At 32.4% G+C, this 20,798-nt stretch overlaps 1 protein-coding gene across 1 annotated transcript; it reads right to left on the bottom strand.

Annotated features, from left to right (window-relative positions):
* Nucleotides 1–19,935: 19,935 nt before the first annotated feature.
* LOC114924620 (uncharacterized) lies at nucleotides 19,936–20,352 on the bottom strand. The gene has a single exon (XM_029289780.1). It carries the CDS (start codon nucleotides 20,350–20,352, stop codon nucleotides 19,936–19,938), a length of 417 nt encoding a protein of 138 aa, XP_029145613.1.
* Nucleotides 20,353–20,798: the final 446 nt, after the last annotated feature.

The following is a 20,798-nucleotide window of genomic DNA, read 5'->3' as shown; positions in this document are numbered from 1 at the left end:
TTAAACAGTCTCAAACTTTTCAAGCATTCCACATCAAACTCGCAAAAAAAGTCAAAAGCAAACTTTTTTTCAACAAAAGGAAAAAAGGGTGGTGACAGTGGAGGTATAAGCCCAATAAAAACAAACCAGTAGTCCTAGGCAAACAAAAATGAGAGTTCAAGGAAAAGAGAAAATGAAAACTAAACTCGAAAAAGATTGTAAGAAAAGGGAGAGCACGTCTAAATAGAGAAAATGCAGACGATCCCCTTTACACCGACAAAAGCAAAATTCTTCAAAGACCAAGATAAAGAAATCTTGGAAGAAACAGAAATGATCGACATGGCATAGAGAAGTTCTTTGTGAAGAGGAAATGAAGTAGTTCTCTAAGAAACAATAAGAAGGGAGAAGAATAGCTAAAAAGTCTTTTTATAAGTGACAAAAAACGAATCCTTTATCCGTCTTTAAACGTGCGTGGATTTTGAGGACAAACTGCTGCGCAACGTTCGCCTATCATTAAAGAATCAACGTTCGACAATCCGAAGTGATTAAGCTCGACGTCTATAGCAGAAGCCACGAAGTGCTTGAGTCCGACCCATAAAAGGATCCGGACTCAAGCAGGGGCACTGTTCATACTCTGGCCCAATTAATAAAAGCTAGGACCAGTAAGACAAAAAGGCCCACCAAGAAAGGTGGCCTTTACGACAAGCCCGACCTCTTTAAAGAGGTCGGGCATCGACATAAGGAGACTAAACTCTACTTGCCTAAAGCAAGTTACTACCTCCAGAAAATCTCTCCTACTAACTCTATCTCTCTTAAAAGATAGATCCCAACAAACTCTCAAGATAAAGGAAATAATTATCCATAAAAAAAGATGGAACTACTCCAACAAAGGTTGTTATCAACTCTACTATAAATACACTGGCGCACCCCAAGTATAACACACATTCTAACCTACTAAAAAATCTGCTTAAAGTCTTTGCTAACTTAAGCGTCGGAGTCTCTTGCATGTACCACCCCCACCTCCTCACGAGAAACTCGGACAGGCGGCACCTCGGTATTAACAAGTCGGACGCTGCCATACAAAGGGAACTAGACCTCACGTCCAGGCGCAAATCAACGTTTCAGGTAACCCTCAGAACAATATCCTAGTTCAATCTCCAAATGCAATGAGACTTGCATCTAATTTCTACCACGAACCATGATGGAATTTCCACTATAATCAAGAATGATTATAAATACCAATTCCAAGAGAATCATACCCTTATAACTCACCTAAGCTAATAACCCAAGCTTAGTAACCTCTAAGTGCTAACCCAACTTAGATAAGGGGAACAAAATGCACTCTAATCCCATTGCACTTTCAAAACAATCACTCAAACAAAAGTATAAAATGACTTTTGTATGAACCAACTCACTTTGCCTTTTTTATATCTCAATATGAATTTAATTATAGATATTATAAAAATTGGAACACACTCAATAACAAGGAAGAACAAAATTAGTAAAATTTGTATCTCTCAATGTGTTTCAGTTAGTTGCCGTCTCCCTTAGATGATTCCTTCATATATAGGAAGCTTAATCTCTTCTTCAATGTAGGAATCATTTCTTAGTTTCATGTATTAGTCATTGCACTCATCAAGGAGATAGCCACTAGCTTTGAATGTGAATAATTTCTTTATTTGACTTGATTGCAATGCACAATAGCTTTCCATGAATATATGATCCGGTTTTACTGGTATGTATATCAATCATGTACTATTTTTCTTGAATCATAGATTGTTAATTGAGATCCTTAATTGCTTCTTTTTTCTTGAATTCATCTTTGGAGGATTGCCAGTTATCGAATACTTATTTAGTATCGAATTTGATCTCAAAATCTTCTTTTGTTGTTGCTTTCTTATCTTGGTAAGAATATATCACAATGAATACTTATTTCCTTGATATGTTACTTGTTGAAATTTAGATTTTATTGAGACTTTTCTGAAACACTTGGATATAATTAATGTACTCAATCAAATGTTTGTCATCATCAAGGTTGCCAGATATTCTTTTGGTCTTGATGGATAATTACAAGTAATCTAATCTGAAAGATTAAACAAAATTTTCACTTTCACTCGCATTTAGCCATAAGCCCTAAAGGTTTCTATACTATCCAATGTGGTATTTTGGGCACCTCATAATACTACTTAGGTCTTTAAGAATATACTAACTTTGGTAAGTCAACGTCTATGGAAGCTTCATTTTATCAACACTATATCTATAATAAAAAAATATTCAAAGATATATTGCCATTTAAATGGTAATTTAAGATATTTAAAAATTTTACTTCCAAAATGTTCTCCATAAATATTTTCTTTTATGAATTTACATATCGAGTTACAAGCAAATAATGGAATCCAAGTCTAGATTTACATATGTCTAAGAGAAGACAAAGAAATAGTACCTCGTCCAGCTCAAGTATTAAACAAAAAAGGCTAAAGCACGTAATCAATAACCACAATTATAGGATTGAAGCAACTAATTTTTTGAGTAAAATGCATAACAATCACAATCACTAACACTCACTAATGTAATCAAGGGCATTAATAAGGCAAGCATTTGTATTTTGCCTATTATATATTAGAAAAAATGCATATATATCCACAGATTAAAAAAATAACCTGATCACCACCTAAAGGTCTAGAATCACCGCCACCATACCTCACCATCCCCTTCATTAAACTCGCACACACAATTTTCTGCTTCTTTTATTTTTTTCAGAACAAAACAATATTTAGAATGCAACCATTATCACAAAAATTCAAATAAAACAAAGAGAATTAAATATATATACTTGTTTTTGTCCTCAGAAAGTGGCTTCTTTTTTGGTGGTGCATGGTCTTGTTTTCTGTCTTGTTCATTCATAATCATATTTATCGACAATAGTGAAATTCAATGAATTTCTTAAATAGGATTTTGGCTCCCAATTATCTACTACCACTACAAACAACAAATGATTTCACAAACGGTCAAAGAAACACTTTTTAAGTTTTATTAATTTTGCACAGAACAATTATTTGTATGACTATTCTAACTTTTAAAAAATAAATTACTTCTACATACACAAATGCATTTACTAATACAAAATAGACACAAATGGATCAATCAAATGTTTACCCTGAAAAAGTGGACCAATTATTATTATTTTTATTATTATTATTATTATTATTATTATTATTATTATCTTCTGTACATCTATAGCTCCAATAATTATAATAGGTCAATGGTTGTTTAACTAAGATTAAAAAATGAAAACTTTTAAAATCTTTTCACAACATTAAAGCTAAATAACAATTTACAAAATAACCCAAAAGATAAAAACAGATGAATGGTTTGAGGAAGCTAAACCGCACTGTATGACGTTGGATGGTCTTTCTGCAAAATTTTAAGTTCCTTCAAGATGAGCTTTGATGCCATATTTAAACGTCACATACATTAAATCAATAGAATGAGAAATCTATAAAGCAAATAGTACATTTGATGACATAAAGAAGAAAAGAAGATAGAAAGATTAAAAATAATTGATAAATAGCGTGTTGTTATAAAATTACCTCTGCATCACTATTATCGCTTGCATTGTGAGCAGAGCTTCTCTGTTTGCTCCGGTGACAACGCTAAATTTTGGTACCAGCCGACTTTTCGAATGCAACTCATCCGTTAATTGTGGCAACGTGCGCCGACAACACAGCGAAGAGCAAGAAACACATGGAATCGGGAAAAAGGAGCTGTAGTTTGGAGTTCCAGCAGGTTTTGATTCGGAAATTGTCATCATATACAGTGGCGCGCGACATTGGTTCTTGAAAGGAGGAAAGAAATTGGGTATGAGAAGTGGTGGTTCTCTTCTGCTGTATTTTAGAAACAATTAGAATAAGAGAGAGTGGATATTATTGAATTTAAAAAATAGGAAAATTAACAAGGACTATTAACACAAACTAATTAATAAAAAAGACCGATTATATCATTATAAAAAAGGACCTATCTAAATAAAAGGGCAAGTTACTCATTTAAATTGTTTAAAAACCATAATTACTAGAATACAACTTTTGAATATTGCAGACACAAATGCAACATTTATATTACTATAGAAACCTCGGAAGGGTATGGTGGTTTCTGGAATGCATGTAAACTGCTACAGGGTATAGCAGTTTACGTTGGAATGTGTGTCAAGAGAAATAGCTACACCCTGTAGCAGTTTCAGAAGGAATTCGACAATGAAGAAACCGCGGCACTCCTATAGCAGTTTCTTCACAAATGGCCAACATATAGGAAACCGTGTGAGCCTACAGAGGTTTCTTCATATAAGAAATGCCTATAAATACCAAGCAGGAGGCAATGGTATAGTAGTAGATTGTCATTTTCACAAATTCACATTCATGATTTGTTTCAAGTTATTAACATTTTAGATCCCGGATTAAACATTCATATCACATTATTATCCTCTAGGTGGGTCACTTATTTACCGACATCTGATGGAAAGGAGCAAAGAATTATCCAGTTTTGCCTTGCATTAGACCGGTTGGGTGGTTGAGATGTAAGTTATTTGTGTCTGGTTCGAAGCTTCATTACTCGTTTGCCGACATGAATGTATACAATATTCTAATAGTAGATTCCATTGTCATTTTCAGATTGTGTGGGAGCCTTATGCTGTGCTTGACGTGCTTGTCGTTGTTCATCCAGATATTTTAGCTGAGGACCATAGTAGATTATGGCGAGCGGTCACTAGCCTGATATATTTTGCCCTGATTGAATGGCATCAAGTTGATAGGATGTTCCCACAGCTTGGAGGCATACAGCATGTACCTGACCCAACCCTGAACATAGCTGGCTTCATGGCAAGGATGGTAGGGGTGGAGATAGGTGGTTCTTGACTTATTTTCAGACATGGCATTTGTATTGGGATAACAGAGTTGATTCGGTTTGAGTATCCAGAGAGTGGCTAATCCAGATCCATCTGCAAAGTTCCTAGACTGGTGGTATCGTTTAGCAGATAGGTTTCTGTCGCCGGATACCGCGTTCGCCGATCCTAGGGGGAGGAGATTCCAGACGATGCCTTCTACATAGGGTCGTCGTAGGCGCCCGCTAAGGTACCAGTGTTGGATGTGCCTGATAACAGGCATGTGGAGCAGGAAGCTAGTGGTGATGGCGGAGGACAAGGTGACCATCGTGTGTGTCGGGAGTCATGCGAGACGTTGAGATGCTGGACCGGGGAGTGTAGCAGCTGGGCACGGTGATAGCCCCGTTGGCACAGTGCATGGTCACCAGTCACCAGTTTGATCATGATGCTGGTGGAGAGCTAGAGGCTGGGACTCGGGGGGCAAATTTACCCATGCATCGAGCTCTCAGGTATTCCATAATGTCAGCACCCAGATGTATGCTGACTTGGCTTCCACTACCTTGACCATGGACATTGACGATCACCTGGGCAGTTCACAGTTATACGCCGACTTCGCGGTAATCATACGAGATGATGATGGTTAGCATTACCGGCATCAGATGTCAGATGTTCAGGCTCAGATTTTGGAGTACCATCTGCAGATGCCAGAGGTTTAGTCACAGATTCCAAGTTCAACGTTGAGAAATGTGGAGGATGCTGCTGTATCCTAGAACTTGATGTCCGCTGATGTGTAGGTGGGTTCCTCGGAGTATCCTCATCACTGTCCCCCACGATGTGAGCAAGCTCTTCGTTCGAATCATCCTCTCGCTTCGCATTTTCAACCCGATCCAGTTCACACTCACCTGAAATATCTAGAATCATACGGGGTGACCTAGTTATCCCAACTACAACAGATGGAGGATAAGCCAACAGACAAGTAGGTGCAACGACAGGCATTGAGGTAGAAGCACTCCCCACTGTAGTCGACTAAGGATTCGGCGCTGATGCCCCAGAACTATCGACGCCATCTTCCAACTTGGTATACAGCTCGTGTATTCTCACTTTCGGAAAACATCGATAATGAAACAAAACCTGCATATCTTCATCTGACCCTATCACAAATGTTTCATACTTCACACCAGTTGATACAACCGCAATAGAAGTCTTGTAAAACAACTTCTTCATCCACTTTGCAATATACTCGTTTTTAGCTTTGACAACAAATTTGATAATCGGATAAAAACACTCACTGGTTCTCTATTAGTAAACTTAATACTGTGCTTTTTGCTTTTTTGAATTTTTCCATAGCAATGGACTAGCACTAAAAATGACAATCTACTACTACACCATTGCCTCCTACTTGGTATTTGTAGGCATTTCTTATATAAAGAAACCGTTATAGACTCACACGGTTTCCTATGATGGCCATTTGTGAAGAAACTACTATCATTGTCGAATTCCTTCAAAAAACCACTACAGGGTGTAGTGGTTTCTCTTAACATGTGTTCCAACTTAAACCCTACACCATGTAGCGGTTTACGTGCATTCCAGAAACTACTATACCCTCTCGCGATTTTGATAATAATGTAAATGTTACATTTGCATCTGCAATGCTTAAAAGTTGTATTCTGATAATTATGGTTGCCAAACATTTTATATACGTAACTTGCCCTAAATAAAACTTATAAAATAGGACCAACACGTTGCCAATCTCTAATGATATTTTAAATATCAAACAAAAAGGTGATTTTTTATAATTTTTTCAGTTTCAGTTCATTATTCATCTTTTTTTCTAGTATAATTTTAATTTGAGTATTTACCCATTTTGGTCCCCAAAGAATTTTGGACAACACTTTAGTCCTCAACTAAAATTAATTATTCGATTAGTTCCTAACAATTAAATCCGTTAGTCACTTAAGTCCTTTGCCCGGTCAACTCTAATGGAGGACAAAATAGTCCCTGACAACTCTAACGAGGGACAAAATAGTCCATGTCCCCTCTGTTTGGAAACGACGTCATTCTCCTCCAATTTCCATCGTATCTTGCATAATCCTAACATTCATACTCTCCTTCTTCACCTTCACAGTCTTCTTTTCCATCTTCTCCTTTCTCCTATTCACCTCCAAGATCAAGTCATGGTGTAATTGTCACTCGTGTCGCACCTACCTCAACATGTCATCGACCACATACTTTCTAAATCTCTATGACTGGTACACCCACCTCCTCCGCACTTCACACACCAGAAGCATCTTCCTCCATGTCTTTGATAATAACATCACCTCCAATCCCGACAACGTCTACCACATCCTCAATACCAAGTTCCACAACTACCCCAAGGACATGCATTTCTCCACTCTCCGGCAAGCAATATAGATTGTTGGATATTAGGACATCATGTGAAGATTTTTCGTCGACATCATATGCAAATTCTCATTTGGAATGGACTTCGAGTGCTTCATTCCTTCTCTCCCGAAGTCAAAGCTGGCAGACAGCTTCGACCTCGCATCCAAGCTATCAGTACAGTGAGCAATATTGTCGTCGCTACTCATATGAAAACTGAAGTGATTACTGAACATTGGTTCGAAGAAGAAACTGAAGGAAGCGATCATAGTAGTGGACAATGTGGCCATGGAGATGATAGGGTAGACGAGGAGGGAGATGGCGACAACGACGACGAATTTTAACAAACCGAACTTGCTGTCTAGATTCATATGATCCATCAAAGACGACAAATACTTGAGAGACATAGTCATTAGTTTCCTGAGTATGAATTGGTTGAGAAAAAGTTGAGAATTTTTCTTTTTGTGAACATTAAAGTTTCAGAGTTTGTATTGTATAGCTTGAAGTTGTAGTATTAGACTGTTAGGGTTATGTGAGATATCATGAAAATTGAGAGAGAACAGTGTTGTTTTTGAACAAAAGGGTTGGGGACTATTTTGTCCTCCGTTAAAATTGTCAAAGACTATTTTGTCTTCCGTTAGAGTTGATGGAGTAAAGAACCTAAGTGACTAACGAAATTAATTATTATGAACTAATCAAATAATTAATTTTAGTTGAAAACTAAAGTGTCTGATTCAAAATTTTTTAAAGATCAAAATGAATAAATACTCTTTTAATTTTTATTTTTTTTATACGAAAGATATCATATACCAAAACCAATTATAAAAAACAATACAAGCAATACACATAACCAAATCCCAAGGCAAAATAAATTTTTTATAAGAAAAATTATTTCTAAACTCTCTAAATGATGGACTATTGCAGCAAAAACTTACTTTGCTAATAACCAGTGATTTCTCTTTCCCTCTCAATAAATTCCTTCAATTGATCCTCTTTTTAAAATATGAATAGCGTTACAGACTTAGACGAGTAAAACTTTAGATATTACAATAGGAAAAGTATAAGGAGGCAATGGAATATTTGTACAATGTGTACAATAAAGGTTTATAGAGTATTAAAAATATTATCATTAGTGTTACCTTTTTCCATCAGTTGAAGCTTTTGGGATAAATGGTATCATGACATGGTATTAGAGCGGTAGATCTGAAAGGTCAAGAGTTTGATTCTTGGTGAACCCCAAAATTAGTTTAATCTTTGGGAAAATGTTTATTATTCCTAGTACTCCAATGGTTATTCTAGATAGTATTAGAGATGTTCATTTTGTAATTCAATAGCCCATTGTACACATTGTACAAATAGTCTATTGTCTCTCTAGCGGGATCCATTACAATAATATTGATAAAAAAATTAAAAAATTTAGGGTTATTAAATTTAGAGATTTACGCATTTAAAAATTTTGGATTAAGGTTTTTATTCTTTTAATGTCAAAGATTGGTTAAAGATATCATTGTCTATTTAAAATAATTATTTAATCCTTTTTTTAAATTTATTTAAATTGGTCTTTTTAAATAATTTTAATATAATTAGTCCTTCTTAATAAGTATTTGTTGTTAGTGGTCCTTAGGATTAATTTTTCCTTAAAAAATTACATTTGGAGCATTTAAAATCCCACCACGACATATAAATACAGGTGGGTTAATTTGAATTTTCAAATGGAATGATATTCAATTTTATTTAAAATTCCTCCACAACTTGTCCCTGAAAAATTCTATGTAGGAAGTTATGGTCATTCGAACAATTTTGCTTATAACTTAATCATGTAACTTAATCATCAAGATTATAACTGATGTCATTTAGTATGTATGAATAACTACATTAGTTATATATTTTGATTTTATTTATATGTTTAAATTTAATTAAGGAGTCAATTTTTTCCTGTTAAAATCAACTAATTTTATTGTTTTATTTTAAATTTTAAATTTTAAATTTTAATTAAAAATTTTTTAAAAATAAGAATTAAAAATAATTTTATAATAAAAATTAATTAATATTAACTAATTAAATATTAATTTTCTATATATCTGTTTACTGTTTTTATTTTGATCTTGAAACGGTACTTATCATAAAAATATACAAATTAAGACAAAAAAAAAAAGAAAAAAGTTGCAAGCAAGAAACTTCTTGTGATCGCTACTCACCATTTGCAATTCTTATTAATTGAACCATATGCTTTATCACTATATGCATATGTACATGATGAAGAATAAAAATATACCTACATATATACAACATACATATATAAATATATAAATATATATATATATATATATATATATATATATATATATATATATATATATCCATGAGGGTAATTATATATTAATATTGGATATTTTAACGAAATTTTTTACTTTAGAATATATCACAAAAATAAAAAATATACACAGACTAAAGATTCATTGTGTTATCACTACTAAAGAAATTATTTTTAGTGATCATTTTTTTATTTTTAGCAACAATAAAAATAATCATTAATATGTTTATTAGTAATTAGACATTAGTCTCGTTTTATATTTTGTTGCGCTTCAGCCATAATTATAGAATTGTATGCCAGTAAAAATTATTTTAATAACGATAAAAAGTATATATATAATTACTATTATAACATATAGTAATAGCAATAAACATATAAATATAACAAAAAATATATAACAACATTATGTTATTAGCACTAAAAATAATTTTTATTGTAGTATATATGTAACTATTATTTATTGTTGTACAGCGTATACTGATATATCGTCAATTAACCAAGCTTCACACCTAATCTAACCATAAAAGAGAATAAGAAAAATTTTTGGGCCAATAATTTTTAGTATTTTTTATTATTTAATCAATATAAATATTAAATTATTTTTAATAAATAAATGTTATTAATTTATGTATATAAATTTAAAAAAATATAAATATAAATTATATTGATTTATATATATAAAATTTAGTTTATATTTTTTATGTACAAATTCTCTATAAATATGAGTGTAATAACAATATTTACTAATCATTTAACATTACTTAGAGAATAATTTAGATAAGTATACAAAACAAGATAAGAACAAAAAGATGTTCTATAAAACTATACTTGATCTTGTTGAGATGATGATCCTTTGAAACAACCACTAAAATGGTTGTGGTGATGGTGTTGAAGGGATTTATTATTATTACTATTATTATTATTATTATTATTATTATTATCCCTATCAATAAGTTCTTGAATGTACCTAAACTCCTTCAAATGACAAGGGATGATTATGGTTCCTTGTTGATCAAAACCATACTCATCTTCTGCCTCCTTAAGAAGCTGAGAAAACAATGGATGATTGAGATACATCACAGGCATAACAATCTTCTCTTGTTCCTCACCATGCCCTACTTTGATTGGCAAATACCCTTTTGGAATTATTGCATCTTTGTTATTCATAACTTTCTTCCTTTGATAATGATGATCCAATTTTTTTTCTTCACTTCCTAACATTTGAAACAAAGCTAAGATATAGAAGCTAAGGACAATACCCTAAAAATTTGTGTTAGCTAGGTTTTTAGATATAAGTATTTTAATTATGGTATATAAATAATAATATATATATATATATATATATATATATATATATATATATATATATATAGTGGATATTTTGGAAGATATTTTATTTTGTATCTAATTGATGGCAACCAAAATCAACCCTACAAATTAAACTTAACCTAGCTATCAATGGCGGCACAGTCATAGAGGTGTCATCACCATAAAGAAGATGAGGTGAGATGGAATAATCTATAATGAAGAAAAGAAAAAAGAAAGAAAGAAAAAATGGATTAAGTCGGTTATTTAATTATATAAAATGTATGACTTGGACTCTATGACCTACTATTTGTCTATACAAGTGGTATATGCTGAGCCATAGTCACAATTATATAATAATATTGTTAATGCATGCCTAAAAAATAAATAATGTTAGAAAATTAATATTTTCAGCTAATATTAGATAATTATTTTATTTATTTTAAATTTTAAATTTTAAATCATAATTTTTTTATTTTACTTCCTAATTATAAACTTTAAAATTAGTTAGTGTTGATTATATTAATTAAAAATTAATTTTTTATATTTTCTTGTAAATAAAAAAGGTTTTGTGAAGAGAGACGCAATATTGCTTGAATGGTTTATATATCTCTTTTATTTCATTTTATTGTTATAAGAATAAATAGATAAGAGTATTAAAAAACAAAAATACAATTAAGAGATTTCAAAATAGTTTAATACATTTTAGAAATTTTTTATACAAGTTAAAACTGTCCTTTTATATCTAATATTTTGTTGGTGTACATTTTGTAATTTCTCAAATTGTAATGTAATAACAATTCAAAAAATTATGTTTAGTTTGTCAGAAAAACAGTTTTAACTTGTCTAAATAATCTTTCAGATGTATCGGATTATTCTAAAATCTGGGTTGGGCAATTAATATAAAGATGGATACAAATGAAAATAGATTGGTTTGGACTAGAAGTGAGGAAAGGTTTATGTGTCACACTTTTTAATTAAGCTTTGATGTCAATGCCAATAGGTGTCCAGTGAAGTGTTCATTGCTTAATTTGTAATTGAGTTACGCAATTTGGTGTTTAATTTGAATGAAACTGGGAATTAATTAGTATAAGTAAACAAAATCTTGATGAGATATCACAACTCATACATACATACATGGATATTAAAATTAAATTTGACGTTTTTGTAAATTAAACTTGCATTTAAATTTTTTTTATTCAATTAAATTAGGTATACACTAAAATCAACTATTATATTTGACCACTAGTATAAAATATATATTAAAAGACAGAATACATATTAAAAATATATCTGTATAAAAATATATAGTGAATATTTTTGTTTTTTATTAGTTAGTTGAAACTAACATTCTAAAATCATCATATACGCAAGATGAGAATTAACATCTCATGAATGATTTCTTGATTATTGGATGACTTAACATCTTTCTTGATTGAGATATTCAATTTATTTATTTTCTGTGTGTGCAACTTTTTTTCTCTTTTATTTTTTGGTATTACTCAAGCCTCAAGGTATTTATTGTCGACAGAAATTTCTTCATTAAAAAAGCTTTTCAAATGTAATAGATATTCGCCTTTTCAAATGTAATAGATATTCGCCGAGAAACCATTTTCGTACGGAAATAAATTATTTAAATTTTTTTCTCAATTAATATTGTAAAATGTTATCTCACACTATTCAAAACTTAACTAAGATCAAATAAAAAATTGTGAAAAAAAAGGCTTTTTTATATAAAAATTATTAGTGTGTTATTTTTTATTATGAAAACCACAAATTGGAGAGTCGATTTTGTGTTTTAAAAATTTTAAACAGTTAAAATCCACAAATTAGAGGATAGATTTTGTATTACTTCACAAATCGAATGATAAGTTTTGTATTTTAAAAAAAAAATTAAACTTCACAAATCAGATGATTAAATTTGTGATCTTCATATAAAAAGACATACCAAATTTCATATATTATTAAAAAATATTATTATAAATTCAATATCAAAATCAAAAAGCCTGAAAAAAAAAAGAGTCTTATATAATGTAAATTAAAATCACATTTTACAAAATCAACAAAATCAATTGAGAGTGAAAAAAAATTAAAAAATCTATTTCTCTTTCGATAAAGCAATAAACATTCCTAATTTTTTTTGTTTTTTGTCATAGGTATAGGCTTGAGGAACCAGCCCAACCCAGAGCCCGACCGGACCCGATATTCTGCTCCATTTACAGTTTTACTTTTACACCGAAATTAGAGTAGAATGCAAGTGTGATACATTGAAACTTTGATTAGTTGGGTTGGGCTATTGATATAAAGACTGGACCAACCAAGTTGGGCTATGATTCAGTGATACAATGAGCAGCATATTTTTTAAATTCCAAAATAAAAAAATAATCTAGTTAATTGCAACTCCATCAAAACCTCCAAACAAAAAAATTTATCATCAACGAGTATAATTTAGTGGTTAGCCCGCTGAAGTAAATGTCACACGTTTGGATTCTATCTTTTGTATGTAGATTATTAGTGAGCGACAAAACTTAAATTTATAATGAATTAGTTTTTAATTTATCAAAATAAAAAATATAATAAAAAATAAAAAAATAAATCAATTTTTTATTTAATTAATAATCTCCATCCGTTTTGTAGGTTTTATATTATTTGTTGCGGCTGGATTAAATATTACTTGAGATTTTAATATTTTTTAAGAAGTAAGTATTTAAAATTTTTAAAATTAGACACTTTAATTCTTCAAGTTTCAAAATATATAAAATAATTTTTAATATTTATGACTGTTAGATAATACAGTTTATCTCTGTTAAGTGATTATTGACGTAAAATATTAACTTGTACATATAATTATTAAGTGTCTACATATTCGAGTTAGACAATTCAGTTCTTAAAATAGTGAAGTAAAAAATAATGTTCGAAGAGTTTAAAAAATCTCAAAATAATTCTTAAAATATTTTAAAGATTTCAAAACAGTCCCTTCGAATATTTTTTATTTTTTTAAAATAAATTTAAAAAAATATTTTTAAGTTATTTTTTTTTTTGGTACAATTACTAATTTCAGTAGCACAAATAATTTTAACTACAAATTTATTTTATGTAACATTACAATCAATGAATTCCAAATCTTTCTAAGAAACATTAGATGTAGTTACTGTTAGTGATTAACAAAAAAAAAAACTATATTATTTATGAAAAATAAACATTGAAGATTATTTTGTGTATTTTAAATCTTATAGAATTAAAGTGTCTAATTTTAAAATTTTCAATATCTGATTTGGATAATTAGTGTTAATTAAATACTATTTTTGTTCCGTAATGCAAGTATAAATTCTTTAATTAGACTTTTTGTAATTGAATGAATATATAGCTTTTTCTTTTTTTTTAAATAATATTTTTGGTCTTGGAAGAGTAAAATTGTCTTTATAAGCTGAGAATCATTGTCTTAACCCAACTTTGATTTAATTTATTTTTTATTTCCTTTTATTTTATTTTTTTGAAAGGGAGGGCAGTTGGAGTGCAAAACAAAATTGTCCACTAGTGAGTTGGGTGACATATGATTGTAATTTCATAACCACGTCGAATTGAACATAACAGAAGTTTGTCAGCAAAAACATGAAAAATAAAAAACATCAAAAAATAAAAAATAAAAAATAAAAAATAAAAAGCTGATACGGGATCTTTGATAGATGGATTGCCCTCCTTAATTGGGCCCTCGGCTTTCAACATATTTTTTAACAAATATATATTTTAATAAAAAAAACATTTACATACAATATACAAACACATATTTTGATACCTTTTCTAGATTTTGGTGTGATTTACAATTTTAAAGCCATTTTTGTATCATTAAATTGAATTTCGTTATATTAAATTACCATAGTTACCTCACTTTTTGTATATAATTAACACAATTAAATTAAAGAAATACACATCAAATAGATCAGCATCATCATTATACAAACTAACATGCAAGTCGAACATTCTAGCATCTTAATCACAAGCTAAGTTACCACTTACCATTGAAAGGGGCTAATTGTTGCATCTTCATTTTTCAACATATAGACTGATTTTAATCCAACAAAATGGAAGAAAATGGCAAATTCAAAGTCATCTCTAACCACTTAGATTCGTTTAATGGTTAATTTGAGTCGAATCTTATAAATTCAAATTCGTATTGAATTAATCTTTGACCTGTAGACTGAAAAATAACTAAAAAATAAAAGTAGTCTTTGATTTATAACCCACTTGAATCCATCAAAAGGGTTTTATTTCAAGAGATGAAGTATGGAACACCAAATTATTAATTAATCTTACACTACATATACAAAGTGAAGTATTAATTGAAATTGTTCAAAAGAATTCCGCCAGCTTATAAATTATAAGTTTGTTTGTTATAAAATTATTTCTTTTAAAAATTTAAGTTGACAAAAAAATATTATAATTAGAGTTTTTTTTGTTAAGATGATAGATTAACAATTCCAAATTTTAGATATTACAACATCACAATATTCACGTCATATTACAAACTCATACACCAACACTAAGAATTTCTGTCCACTATTGACCTTAGTCAAATCTCAAAGTCAGATGCATTTTTTGCAAAACAAAGATCATTAGTTCATTACTACTAAACTAAGACCTTATGCACATAGTGGTTATATATCTTACATTGGTTAATATACATGTCTTAAAACACATATATTAAAATGGTGAAGCGTTCAGAAAGAATTGGAAGAACTTCACAAGATGAGAAAATAGTGACCAGAGAGAAAATTGGGGTTCTCTCTCAGTCTCAAAATTGATTTCATTGAATTGGTTTCTAACTCAATTTTACAGCTGGCTACAACTCTTAAATAACAACAATTAGCCTCCTAACTAACTATTATTTACAACTAACTCAGCTACTAACTCTAACAAATTAACTCTACATATTTTCTCATGTAACACCCACTCTCAAGCTAGAATCGATGCTTTCCATCATTCTCAGCTTGCTCAAACATTGTTGAAATTGATTAGGAGTTAATGCTTTGGTCAATATGTCTGCCACTTGATTGTGGGTGGAGATGGGTAGCAGTTTTGTGACTTGCTCTTGCCATTTGTCTCTCACAATGTGACAATCCATCTCTATATGTTTGGTTCTCTCATGGAATACTGGATTAGCAGCAATATGCAATGCCGATTGACTATCACAGTATATTCCAATGGGTTTTTTAAGCTTTACTCTCAGATCTTGCAGCACATAAGTGATCCACTGTGCCTCCCGTGTGGCCATTGCTAGGGCCCTATATTCAGCTTCACATGAAGAATTAGCAACCGTACTCTGTTTTTTACTTTTCCAGGACACAATTGAAGTGCCAATGAAGAAGCAATAGCCTGAGGTTGATCTCCTTGTATCTGAACAAGTGCCCCAATCGCTGTCCGAAAAATCAGTAGGTGTCAAATCTGTGTCAGCTGCAAACATTAGCCCCTTTGTCGGTGTTCCTCCTAAGTATCTCAAAACTCTCAATGCTAATTCAAAGTGTATGTTTGTGGGACAATCCAAGTATTGACTTAGTCTCCTAATAGCATATCCAATTTCTGGCCTAGTATTGGTTAAATAGATCAATTTTCCAATCAACTTTCTATACTCTGTATTGGACTGCAACGGATTTCCTGAAGTCTTACTCAATTTGATGGTGTAGTCCATTGGTGTTGCTACTAGCTTGGAATTTAGTAGGTTATAATCCTTCAAGAGATCGAGACAGTATTTCTTTTGATTCACCATGATCCCCCTCTTGCTTCGAATCACCTCCAAGCCAAGAAAGAATTTGAGTTCACCAATGTCTTTGATCTTGAACAAATGATGCAAATGCTGTTTGATAAAAGTGATTTCTGCCATGTCATCCCCTGAAACAATTAGATCATCAACATATACTAGTATAACTGTGAAACCAGAATCTGTAGATTTAGTGAAAAGGCTATAGTCGCTTCGAGACTGATAGTAACCAATCGAAAGAAGAGTGGAAGTGAGCTTGGTATTCCACTGCCTGCTAGCTTGTTTTAAGCCATAAAGGGAGCGATCTAACTTGCATACCAGTCCCGGATCAGAGAGAAAAAGTTTAGGAGGAGGCTTCATATAAACCTCTTCAGCAAGATCCCCGTGTAAAAAGGCCGTGTTGACATCCAATTGATGCACGAACCAGCCTTTGACTGCTGCAATGGCAAGCAAGATTCGAAGGGTTGTCATCTTCACAACAGGGCTAAAGGTTTCAAGATAGTCCACCCCAGCCGTCAGGGTGAAGCCCTGTGCCACTAATCTGGCCTTGTGGCGTTCCACCGTTCCATCAGCATTGAGCTTCAATTTAAACACCCATCTGCAACCTACAGTTCTTTTTCCAGCTGAAAGAGATGTTAGAGTCCAAGTCTTATTTTCTTTTAGAGCATTTAACTCCACATTGATTGCTTCTTGCCATTTTGGATTAGTGACAGCCTCAGCATAGCATTTGGGTTCAGTGTGTTTTGGCTGGAAGGTGGTTTGATTGACAAATTCAATGGAGGATGGACATAATGGAATGAGGGGTAAGGTTGAATCTGGTATTGCGGATTCAAAAAATAGCAGGGTGGAATGTTCAAAGAAATTTTGTTTCAAATCATGAATAATGTCAAACTGATGTTCAAAAAATTTTTCATGAAAACATTGTGAGGGATGAGTTGTGCTGAAATCTGGTGTAGCTAATAGAGCTGATGAAGTAGTCATGCATTGAAAATCAGCAAGGTATGCTGGTCTTTTTGTCTCCCTAGTGGACCTTCTTAACGGTTGCATAGTGGAAGTGGGTGAAGATTGAATGTTTGTATGAGAGGATGCTGATGGTGTTGATGGTGCATGATCTAAAGGTGAGGTCCTAGATGCAGTTTGTTGTGTGTGTGACTGTTGAATCTCAATGCACAAGGGATCATCAAATGTATGTAAATCATGTATGCAAAAATCTGGATGTGTTTCATGTTCAACTTTCTCATTTTGTACAGTTTCTTGTATTGTAAAAGGCAAGACAAATTCATAAAAAATAGTGTTTCTTGAAATGAGGATATCTCTATTGCTAAGATCATACAGTAAGTGTCCTTTAACCCCTTCCTTTATACCAAGATAGACACACTTCCTAGCCCTCTTATCTAGTTTGCTTCTATGATTCACTAGTGTAGATGCATACACCAAACATCCAAAGATTCTGAGATATGAAATATCTGGCTGTTTATCATATAACAATTGATATGGTGAGACATTTTTTAAAATACTGTTGGGAATTCTATTCATCAAGTGAACTGAATGTGCCACAGCATAATTCCAAAATTTCTTGGGCAAGTTGGAGTGAAACATTAGTGCTCTTGTTATTTCTAAAATATGTTGATATTTCCTCTCAACTATTCCATTCTGTTGAGGTGTCTCAACACATGATGTTTGATGTATGATTCCCTTTAGTGCATAGAAAGCATTAATCTTGAATTCAGGTCCATTATCTGTTCTAATCTTCTTGATAGTGATACCAAATTGAGTTTCAATTAATTTGACAAAATTTTTAACTAATTCAGCAGCTTCACTTTTTCCTTTCATGAAGTAAATCCAAGTGAATCTACTTTTATCATCTACTATCGTTAAGAAGTACTTAAAACCAGAAATTGATACAGTGTTTATTGGACTCCAAATGTCAATATGCACAACATCAAATCGATTCTTACTTTGTGTAATTCTTGGTACAAAGAAATTTCTCTTTTGTTTTGCATAGTGACAAGAGTCACATGGCTTATTACAACTAAAAAATTGTAAATCAGTGTATGCCTCTTGCATCACCTTTATTCTATGATTCGGCAAATGTCCTAACCTAAGATGCCATAGTGCAGAATGGTCAGGATATGATGAATGTGATGTGTGTGTATTGATGCTTGCTGAATTTGATGTAGCTGGAACAGGTTGAAGTTTTTCAAATGCATACAATCCACTTCGCTATTCAGCTACACCAACTGTCTTCAATGTTTTCTTTTTCTGAATTGCACAACCATTTTCATCAAAAATCAATTGACATTCAGAATCCAGAGTTAATTTTGAAACCGATATCAAATTGAATTTAAAAGTTGGAATGTAAAACACATTAAACAGTTATAAATTTTTATGAAAAATAACATTTCCTGCTAGTGTTGCAATTGTTCTAGTTCCATCAGGCATGTTAATGATCATAGGGTTAATTTTATAAATTCTGTAGAAGGATTTGTGTGAGTAAGCTACATGGTTTGTGGCACCTGAGTCAATGACCCAGGATCTTGGGCTAAAAATAGAAAGTGACATGATATAGGATATACCTTTGTTGGACGGGAGAGTAGTGGTGCTAATCTGATTGATGCTATGCCTTGGCTGAGATTCTTGGTTTTGCAGAAGAGCAAGCAATGCTTCCCTCTGCTCTAAAGTAAAATAAGGCTCAGACCTATCATCCATTTCTCTCTGGGACTGCATCTGCATGTTGCTGTCTTCATCATCATCTTCAGCAACTATGTTGTTGAATGAGCTTTGATTGTTCTTGAGATTAGGAGGATATCCATGCTTCTTGTAGCATACGTAAATTAAGTGCCCTAATTTTCCACAGTAGGTTCACTGTTTTTGAGTTCTTCCTCCTCTGCCTCTGCCTTTGTCTCTCATAGTGCCATTATTAACCTCACTTCTTAAGTTTGCACTACTGCTTCTTGCATTCATCATCAGTGCATTGTTGTCTAGGATTTCAGGCATATTTAGCTGTCTTTCTTGCTGTAAAACAGAGGCAAACATAGATTCTAGCTTCGGCATTGGCGTCATTAGCATGATTTGTGATCTCACAGTGGCGAATTGATCACTTAATCCTCTCAAGATCCTTACCACTTGGGATTCTTCTCTGTAATTCCTCATGATACTAAGCTCGCAAGTGCACATATCAATGCATCTTGAACAGTTTGGCACAGGGTGAAAGTTCTCTAGTTCTTCCCATATTGTTTTCAATTGTGTGTAATAATCTGTCACAGATAGTTCTCCTTGCTTGCTTGCAAACATCTCCTCTTCCAACTCAGCAATTTTGTACATGTCTCCTTAGCAGTAACGTTTTTTCAGTTCTTTCCATAGTTCTTCCGCCAAGTCGATCCAAAGGACGCTTTTAGCTATGTTAAGACTCAATGAGTGATTAATCCACGAGACTACGAATGTATTGCATCTTTCCCATGCATCAAACAATGGATCTCCTTGTGTTGGTCGCTGAAGTGAACCATCTATGAACCTGATCTTGTTCTTTCCTCTCAGTGCTCTCCACATTGCTCTCTCCCATACTTGATAATTGTTGTGCTCTAATGCAATAGGAATTAGGGCTGTCCCCGAATTTTCTCCAAGATGCAAGAAATACGGACTTACCGGATCTAAAGCTAGATTCTGCTGGTTCCTGTTTGAATTTGACTGCATCTGATTTAGCTGATTTAGAAGACTTCTCAGCGTTTGCAGATCGATTGTTGCCATTTACGACTGATGCTGGAATTCGCAATCAATTGCGCAATCTTCTTTCCAAGACTCGCTAATCGGAAATGGTTACCTGAATCTTTGAATCTTGTTCAGGCAACACAGATCTCATTAGTCTCTATCGTCTGAGTCTCAAAAGGAAGAGAAGAAAATAGTGGAGGAGGAAGAAAGAAGACGAAGAATGAAAGGAGATTCAGAAAGGGGAGGGAAAAATCTAACAATAGTGAAATTCAACGAAATTCCTGCCGATTCATCTTTTTTGAAGTTCAATTCCTTGCTGATTTCTTTCTTCCACGCTCACCGCACCATGTTGAAATGGTGAAGCGTTCAGGAAGGGATTGGAAGAACTTCACAAGATGAGAAAATGGTGACCAGAGAGGAAATCGGGGTTCTCTCTCAGTCTCAAAACTGATTTCATTGAATTGGTTTCTAACTCAATTTTACAG

The sequence above is a fragment of the Arachis hypogaea genome, chromosome 2 (assembly GCF_003086295.3).
Source record: "Arachis hypogaea cultivar Tifrunner chromosome 2, arahy.Tifrunner.gnm2.J5K5, whole genome shotgun sequence".
In the NCBI taxonomy this organism is placed as follows: domain Eukaryota; kingdom Viridiplantae; phylum Streptophyta; class Magnoliopsida; order Fabales; family Fabaceae; genus Arachis; species Arachis hypogaea.
This window is presented reverse-complemented; position numbering and strand designations above follow the sequence as displayed.